The sequence below is a fragment of the Hyperoodon ampullatus genome (assembly GCF_949752795.1).
Source record: "Hyperoodon ampullatus genome assembly, chromosome: 7".
In the NCBI taxonomy this organism is placed as follows: domain Eukaryota; kingdom Metazoa; phylum Chordata; class Mammalia; order Artiodactyla; family Ziphiidae; genus Hyperoodon; species Hyperoodon ampullatus.
In genome coordinates this window covers 12,021,721-12,030,746 of record NC_136920.1, presented here as the reverse complement: position 1 = coordinate 12,030,746, position 9,026 = coordinate 12,021,721, and the positions used below count along the sequence as shown (strand labels likewise).

At 59.8% G+C, this 9,026-nt stretch overlaps 1 protein-coding gene across 4 annotated transcripts in view; it reads right to left on the bottom strand.

Annotated features, from left to right (window-relative positions):
* The window catches only part of AHNAK (AHNAK nucleoprotein), a 96,718-nt gene that overhangs the window by 76,121 nt on the left and 11,571 nt on the right, over window positions 1-9,026 (bottom strand). For all 4 annotated transcript variants that reach the window (XM_079708962.1, XM_079708963.1, XM_079708960.1 and 1 more), the window contains 3 exons: window positions 1,668-1,771; window positions 1,242-1,398; window positions 635-822 (listed from right to left, as the gene is read on the bottom strand). In XM_079708962.1, the coding sequence (XP_079565088.1) occupies window positions 635-822; window positions 1,242-1,398 (345 nt within the window). In that variant the 5' untranslated portion in view covers window positions 1,668-1,771. The remainder of the gene's footprint in view (window positions 1-634; window positions 823-1,241; window positions 1,399-1,667; window positions 1,772-9,026) is intronic.

Below are 9,026 nucleotides of genomic sequence, written 5' to 3'. Positions count from 1 at the left end.
AGCAGGTCTCATGGACACCTCCTGGTGACTAGCTCCGTGTTGACTGGACCTTCAGCTCTCACCTCTCACCTCTCACCTCTCAACTGCCTAGCTTGTTTGTTTAATCTGGAGGGGAATCCTCCCAGGGACCCTTCGGAAAGCATTTGTTGAGCCTGGTTGTGCCGGGGTTAACACTTCCACTTTGAGGACTCATTATGTGTTAAATAAACAAGCCATCAGAAGCAGCAGAGAACTGTCCCTCAGGCACTCTGCTGCCCAGCCTCTGACTCACAGATGAGTCCAGGCCTCTGGAAGTAGAAAAATGATGTCTGTGAGGCAGAACTGGGCACCTGTGAAATCATTTCAAAGATGCTTGCAAAGCAGCCAACTTCCTCCTGGCACCAAGGACCAGACCAATGAGTGGGTTCCCCAGGCGGGGACCCTCGGAAGAGACTGATGGAAGACTTTTAGCGGCAGCCACACGTGAAAAGGAGAAACAGGCTGGCTCTACAGAGAGCAGAGGGTGAGAGCAGGAGAGAAGCCAGGAAGGACAAGCGAGCAAGGTCCAGCGGGCGGACAGAGGCTCAGGAAGGGGGACCGGCCCGTCGGCGTGGTCGGGGGAGCTAAGGGCACGGCCGGCCAGCCAGGCACTCACCAGAACCACTTCAGAGCTGTGGGAGCTGAAGACTTCGTGGGTCCAGGTCTGGCCAGGCTCAGGGGAATGGTCCCCCTTGCGATGCAGCTTCAGGCCCACGGTGTGGTGCCCCATGGTGTTCAGCAGCTGGGTCACCTCTCCCGACTGCAGGTTGTCAAAGTAGATGGTGGCACCCACAATCTGGTCCCCTGAGCAGGGAGGAGCAGGAAGCGGGTAAGACCACCCAGGGTCTCGGGGAAACAACACACAACCACTCTGTGCCGGGCCCTCAGACTGACGTGCAGGTGTGGTAACACCCATTGTACAGATGAGGAAACTGAGGCAGAGAGGCCAACTAATTCGCCCAAAGTGGCAGAGCTCATGGGTGGTGGAGTTGGAACAGAGGACGGCGCGTCCACCAGCCCTCAGAACCACCTGCCGCGAGGACTGTGAGGGAACGAGGGATAGAGAGCGGGCAGGGGAGGGCAGGGCTTACGTACCGGCCATCCTGATGCCACTGGCACCCAGCCCTCCGCAACCACCCACCCGCTTGTGCTGCCCCTGCCTTTCCCTCCCGCACCCTCCCCCTCCCCGCCCCAGCAGCAGACCGCACCCCGAGGTGACTCACCCTCCTTGACCACCCCAGTGCGGGCCGCAGGGGAGTTCTGCATCACCTCCTGCACAAAGACGCCGTCGTCCCTCTGGGTGATGGTCAGCCCGTGGGAGCCGCTGCCCTGCCAGTTGGGCAGCAGCAGCTCCCGGGTCGTCTCTTCCTCCTTCTCCATCTGGATGAGGTAAGGAAACGGGGCAGTGGGGGCATGAGGGGATGGGGAAGCCAGGGATCCCCCTGGGCGTGGGGCACTGTCTCCGAGGTGCCTGCTTCCACTGTGGGCGGGCTCCCAAGGTGGACAGTGGACACAGCCGCAGCGGAGGCAACCAGCCCCTCGTCCTGTACCCCACCCCGGCCCTGCCTCCCGATAGCACGTGCCTCCTGGGTCTCTACCCTCCCCATCCTCTCACCTCCACCGCCCCTGTCACCCTCCCTCCTACTGACCTTCGCAGGACTTGGCTCAGGAGCGGATGCCTTGCCAGGAGCCCGCCCCTCCTTCCTCTCCTCTCCTCGGAGTGTCTCTCTCTTGGGAATCTCGGTCACACAGCCTAGGGAGAAGGTCACAATCAGGCTCACACTCAGCACTCGGCTTGTCGAAACCCCGACCAGCTGCTGTGCAAGAGAGGGCTGGATGTTTTGCCCGCCGGGCCAAACCAAATCCCCAACCCTGCTACTGTCAACAGCTCCATTCACACAAGACTCTCCAGCCTGGGATCACAGGAAGGGGGTTTGGAAGAGGCCAGACTCAGATTCCAATCCTGGCCCTGCATCTTCCCGCCTGCGCGACCCGGGCCAAGTCACTTAACTTCTCTGAACCTCCATTTCCTCATCTGCAAAAATGGAGATGATAAAGAATTCCCATGAGGACTGAAGGGGCGAGAGAAAGCATGTGAGAAAAGCTCTGGCCCACCGGAGCCTCCCAACATCCCCATTCTCATTAGGTCCTTTGTAACAGCTTCAGGCAGGAGATGTTACTGCCCCCATAGTGCAGGTGGGGAAACCGAGATTCGGAGAGGCCAGCCGGCCGGGGGTGCACCGTGAGACAGCAGCTATGATCGGGCTCTGAGCCTGTAACTCTTCCTCCGATGCCACATCAGGCCTGCAGCTCTAACCTGTGCGAGACCCCTCCTCGGACTCTCCGGTACTGGGGGGCCACTGGCAACCTGCAAGCAGGGCTGGTGGTGCCCTCCGTCCCCCAGTGGCCGACGGTGAGTGACTCCGGGTCACCCTAACCCCGGCCTCAGAACCAGGGGGACGCTCGCCAGCTGGGAGCTCCAGGAGCCCTGCCACAGGCAGAGGCCAAACAATGGAAGCCCCAGGCCCCCCAGCACCGGCCCAAGCCCAAGAGGCTGCGGTCCAGCTGTGCTGCCTCAAGGACGTGGTGAGTCAGGGCCCATCTGGCTGCACCTGCTGGGCCCTGAAACCAGGCCCCCATAGGTGCGGGCACTGAGGGAGCAAAGACACCCTCCAGCCACGGGATGAACTGTCGGCTGCAGAGGCGCAGGGGAAGACACCAGGCAGGCCTCCAGCCTCCAGACACCCAGAAGTACGCCTGTGAAACCATGCGGGGGGTGCTATAAATCGTGGAGAACCTCGCCCAAAGCTCCGCCCTGAATCTGCTGACACCCAGAAATTAGCCAACCAATCAATAAATACATGCATACTGATCGTCTCCTGTATGTCCAACATTGTACAGGACACTGCCGAGAAAACTAGCAAGGGACGGAGACAGCTCGGCCCAGCACTGAACTATACACTGCATCAGGCTATTACCTAACTTCACTCCAAACATTTATTGAATGCACTCCACGTGCCAGATATGGAGAGTTAAAAGACTTAGCTCCTGTCCCGGATATAAGTTATGAGCAAGGTGCTCTGGGCGTGACCAATTTAGCCTCTGAATGTTCCGGAAGGCTTGGGAGCCTTCTGGGGGAATGAAATCTAAATGGAGTCTTGAAGGTGCTGAGTTTGCCTCTGAGGACGGGATTCGTGGAAATTCATAGGCACTTAGGACTTCCAGTGTCAGGCAGATCACCACACTGGTGAAGACAGCCGCAGACACCTTGTTCGCCAACCACCTGCACTCGCTCGCGCGGTATTTATGTCAGCACAGGTGCCAGCTAGGAGGCCAGGGGGCAGCCAGTTGGCACAGGTGTGAGCTGAGGAAATCACCTCCTCCCTTCCTACCGGAAGTCCCGCTGACCCTACCCATAGTGAAACAGCAAGCTGGAGCTTAAATGGTGTCTTCCCCCGGCGTCCAGCACTGAGAAGCCAGCCCTGCAGACAAGGAGCCAGGCAGGGCAGGGAAGGAAAGGGCTTCCACCCGAGGGCTTCTCAGATCTCCGAAGCCACCGACTGCACTGGCACGCCCCTCTTCCTCCTTGAGCGGGGCCCCTTTTTTTCAGCCCAGCATCCTGGTGCTGAGCCAGCAAGCGGCGATGGGGCAGCAAGCCAGCCAGCTCACCCTCGCCCACATCTCAGCCCCACCTTCCCTCCTTCCCCAATGAGTCACTGCGGCTGCAGTAGCTCCAGACACACCAAGGGTCACGCCTAAAACCCGATCGACCAAGTGCTTCACGGGCCAGACCCCCGGGTGCCAGAGGGGCTGGGGCCCGGTGAGAGGCAGTGAGCTTCGCTGCCAGCTGCTCGGCACAGAGCCCCAGCCCCGGAGTCCAGGGAAGCACAGCTGGGAGGCTCAGGAGGGATGTGCCACATGCCTCAACCCCTGGGGCTAGTGAGGAGGCCATCGTGAGCAGAGAAAGGGCCACAGCCCATGAGAAGAGGAGGCGCTGGACCCAAGGCTACAGGTTGGCCCTGGCAGAGCACCCGCTGGCTTCCTGGCCAGGCAGGGCTGCCAACCACCACGCCTGCTCTGGCTCAGGCCTCACCTCCTGGCACAGCCAGGAAAGACTCCCCTCCTCTTTCATCTGACCTGGCCGGACACGGGGGTGCTGATAGGGGATTCGAGGCCACGGTGGCAAGGGCCTATTTTCTGCACTTGGGTCCCAGCCCTCCATCTCACCCACCCCTGGGGCCTGTACTGAGCCCAGATGGGCCTTCCTTCTCCTCCCACACAAGTCAGGTGAAGCCAGCTACCCGGGGGGCTGGGGGCTCCACCTTGCTGCTACCCAAAGCAGGGTCTCTGAAGCTTTGGGGAATTCTGCACATTCAGTCAAGTGGCATAAGCCCTCGGAGTGGAAGAAAACTGAGGCCACATGTGGCTATTTAAACGTAAGTTAATTTAACTTAAACATTTAGTCCATTGGTTACAGGAGCCGCACTTCAAGAGCTCAACAGCCACGCAGGGCTACCATATTAGAAGCACAAATACAGAACATTTCTACCGCTGCAAAGTCCTGTGGGACAGCACCGCCTGCTATTTATAGATGGGGAGAGAGAGGTCCAGAGCCCTGAGAATGCGGGAGTGTTGGGGCCCTAGAACCCAGGACTGCTAGCTCCCTGTCTGCAGTCCACCCGACACTGGCTCACAGTAACCTTCGTGATGGGATGGGCTGGAGTGGAGACCCGCGAAGACACAGGGCTGCCTGGAGGGCAAAAAAGGAGTGATATGGTGAGGCCACTCCAGCTTCAAGGTAGAGAGGACACGCATCTGAGGCTGCAGGGACAGTGTAATTCAGGCCAGAAGCAGCTAGAGAAGAGCGAAGCTGCCCTGACAATTCAAAACCACAAAGAGGATGTGCAGAGCAGCAGGGCTCTGCTCATGCCACCTCTGCAGACTGGGGGCAACACCCAGGCAGATCCCGGAGAAGGCCCAGGAAACAGACTCTTTGCCCCAGGAAGATGGTCTCCGCCAGGTGCTACCTCCAGAGGAACATGTTCTCCCACTGCTCCCAGGAAACAGAGCCCCTTCTGCCCAAGAGCCAGTATGAAAACAGCGAGGGAGGGGACCCAGCCTAACTGCTGCAGCAGCCAAAGACAACCTCGCAGCCAGCGTCAGTGTCAAGATGACAGGAACTGATACATACACACACCCGAGAGTCAGGCCCACGGGCCTCAAGGCCTCCACGCACCAACCCTGAAGTCAAGATACATAGCAGAGGGACAGAAGTTTGTGCATAAGCCCAGCACAGGCGGGACGTAGGAGGTGGCACTCCAAGGCAGAAGGAAGCACACCCACCCACGGTGGGGAGGACACTGACAGCAATGAAACTTCCACCCAGCACACGAGCAAACCGACCCACCATACACACAGGCCAGGGAGAAGCAGTCCCCAAGCTCAGAACAATGAGATGACTCACAGCCAGAGCCAGAGACTTCCACCAGCGGGAAAGCTGTGAACACTTATAACCAGGACCAAGGGGCTGAGATATTCGGAGAAAAGAGAGACACGCCCGAGAGGCCGTCTAGGCTCATGAACACTCCGGGGCGGTAAAAAAGGAAGAGAAAGCTCCACATTAAAAGAAACCGCCACTGCCACCCCCATCCCCTGCCCCAGGGGGAGAGAAAGAGAATTTTGCAGAGCTCCTATGGTGCCCCAGGACTGTGCTTGTTTTATGCCTGGGGCACCAAGGGGTCCCCTTCCTTCCCCAAACAACCCTATGTGATTAAGAATTAATATCCTTATTTTAGAGTGCAGAAATAGGCCCCAAGGTAAAATGACTGGCCCGAGTATGAGACAGTTGAAATACAAGCCCGGGGTTCTCTGACGCCAAGGCCTCTTTACCCACGGACAGCGACTAAGGCACAAATAAACACACACAGAGGATGAGAAACCACAGAGAAAGATGCACAAGGGAGATACACGGGAGGGAGAAACCGAGAGACCTATACTGGAGGGGGGCAGAGTGAGCTGGAGAGACGTCCACAGGAAGGCGGAGAGGCCTCCATGCTCATCCAGAGGGAGGCAGGCATGGCGGGAGAAGGATGTCTCGGAGGGACAGAAACACACGGAAAGAGAGGGGCTGAGGTTTGGGTAGGGGCACGGGTAGGGACCCCAGGAAGCAGTGATGCCCATCAAGCTCCACCAGCACAAGAGGAAGGGTGAGTGGCCATCAGCTTCCTTGCCCACACACCAGCCTTGTCCTGGCCCAGCTTGGGGACAGCTAACCCAGAATGGGCAGAATCCCAGGCATCCCGGAGCCCAGGATCTGAGGGCCTTTTTGGTTCTGAGGCTCATCAACGCTGTGTCCCCAGGAGTCAGAGATCCTGAGCCACCCAGAACCCAGCTCACCTGTAGACTCTCTGGACCCCAGCCGGTGAAGACCAAGGGAATCATCCCCTTCTGGGGCTTGGCAGGCACCAGGCCCACTCTAGAGACAGGCACCAGCAGGGCAAGGCAAACGTTTCCACTCACTGGGAAATCCCAGGTCCAGAGGAATACGGAGGAATACGGGGGCGCCTCTCTTCCAGCGCCGAAGCCTCCAAACGGACCTCCACATATGCAGCCGCCAGACCTTGGTCTGGAAAACAACCTGCCCCATTCTAACTGGAGTAGCACTGCGTAGTTATATTCAGTCTAAGCTGGCACCAAGAGCTCTGAGGTCAGCTGATTCTGGATGGCACACCCTCAGCGGGCACCTTCAACTTGAATGGGATAGTGTGTTGGGGAGGTCGAATTATCAGGGAGAATTTGACGAACATGTTGCAAGACACGGGCAACGTGGGCACTGGAGAAACAATCAAAGAAAGACACACGAGGAAGCACACACAACCCGGGCGCGCAGACACACTCCTCAGTCCCCCCTCCTCACAGCTCAGAGCAGGCCCACAGCCCCTGCCTCCCCCAGCTCACCACAGACACCTGTCTGGGCAGCCCCAGGCCCTGCGCATCATGGAGGGAGCCTATACCCGTTAACCTGGTGCCCAGATTCCGTGCCTCCCTCTAGCGCGTGCGCCTGCCTAGCTCCTCCCAGGCTACCAGGGCTGCTGGTCCCGCCCACACCTCCCACTTGGAGGAAGTTTTTCCAGCCTCATCACTCCAGCCCTCTCCTCCGCGTCAGCCCCTTCCCCTGGCCCCTCACCATCACGCTAGAGTTTCCTGCCCCTCGACTTCCAGGGCAGCCCCCCACCCCCACTCCAGCCAGCCAGCCAGCCGCTTTCAGGGCTCCGCCCAGCCGCCTTTCTCCACCTCTGTCCCCTGGCCCCTCCCACTCCCGCAGCCCCAACGCTCCAAGTTCAAGCTTCCAACAGGGAGAGAGATTCCTTCTTCCTCCCCTCACCAAACTGGACTCCCCTCTCCTTGTGGCAGGGGCTGGGGGCAGCTTCCATTCTCCAGCGGGCAGTCCCCACCCCTGGCCACCTCGCCAGGGAAGAGTGGGCCTTGACCCTGGATGGCTGGGATTAAGACAGCAGCTTGGGGATGGGGGATGGGGGGGCGGTCCTCCTGACTGGGGCAAGGGGTGAAGAAGAGCTCGCTGTCTCACCGGGTCTGGCCCCGGGGGTAGATTACAGTTTGGGAGCTGCCCGCGGACAAGACCAAGGCGGATCTCTCCGCCCAGCAGTCGGGTCACACTAGTGCAGGGGCTCGGGGCCAGGCCACTCGGCTCAGCTGCCAAAGAGCCACCCCCCCAGCCTGGCCAGGACGCAAAACCAGGCGCTTCCCCTTCCCTAGAACCTCCGCTCCAGCCCCCGGGGACGGGGCAGGATGCCCCTCCCAGACCGGCCCTGTGCGGCGCCTCGCTCAGCCTGGATCGGCGCAGCCTCACTCCCACGTCTGTGCTCACCCTCCCTGGGGCCTCTGGACACAAATTCCAGGGCCTGGAACCTGTCCAGGACGGAGAAACTTACTTGAGTCCTTACCTACAGCCCCTGAAGCCCCCATGAAACCTCCGCCACTGGGACAGAGTCCCACTGGTGTCCCCTGCCCTATAAACCCCAGAGGCAAGCAGAGGTGACACATTCAGGACCAGTGAGCACAGCCAGAGACACCTTCTCATAGGTAATAACACGTATCTCTCTACTGTGACACTAGCGGTCACAGGGACTCAAGGCCACAGTGAAACAGGGACCCCGGACCCAAGACCTCCAGGACAACAGCCCAGCGGGCCCCCGGATGTGGACTGAGGCCAGCAGGGAGGAAGAAGGGTTCAATCAAAACACGTTCCTGCTGAGCCCGCTGTGCCCCCTCCCCCCAACGTGGTCCTCACAACTCCTCGGGCTCCCCCAGGCCTGGAGGAAACCGCTTGTTCTCAGGAAGGCCTGGGAGCCCAGTGGGATGGTCGGAGCCCAGGGAAATGCCAGCTCCCTGGGAGCCTGGATAAAGCCCATGGGGGTCAGAGGGAGAACAGAAGGCCCCAGACACCCACCAGCTGAAACGTCCCATTCTCACTGCTCTCCAGGGGCCACCTCCTTTCCTCGTGTGCACACGTACCTGATCAGCCCAGCTCCAGGGAGAGAAGCTTGGGGCTTCCAGGTGTGGGGGGTAGGACAGAGCCGGCATGGGAGAGTTCCCAGCAGGAGTCAGACTAGCTCTCCCCGTCTGCCTCTCTGTCCGTCCCCCAGCGGTTCCCAGGTTCTGAGGAAGGTGATGGCCACACCCCAGAGCCCCACACACTCCTCCACTCCCGCAGTTTTGCCCCAACCCCTCAAACAAGATCCTCAGGCTCTGGGTGGCGTGCTCTGCCAGGGCCAGCCAGCCAATTCCAAGTGAGCCTAAGAATCCAGCCCAGCGGTCCCCAGGCACCTCCACCCACGGCCTTCCTGGGACTAAGGTGACCCTGGGGACCCCCAGCCCATACCCTGCCCTTGACTGATGCTGGCTTTCTCCTTCCACAGGTCTCCCATGGTTCACTCTATTGGGTCCCACTTTGAGCCCTGGACCTGTAGTCGCATGGCCCTCAACCA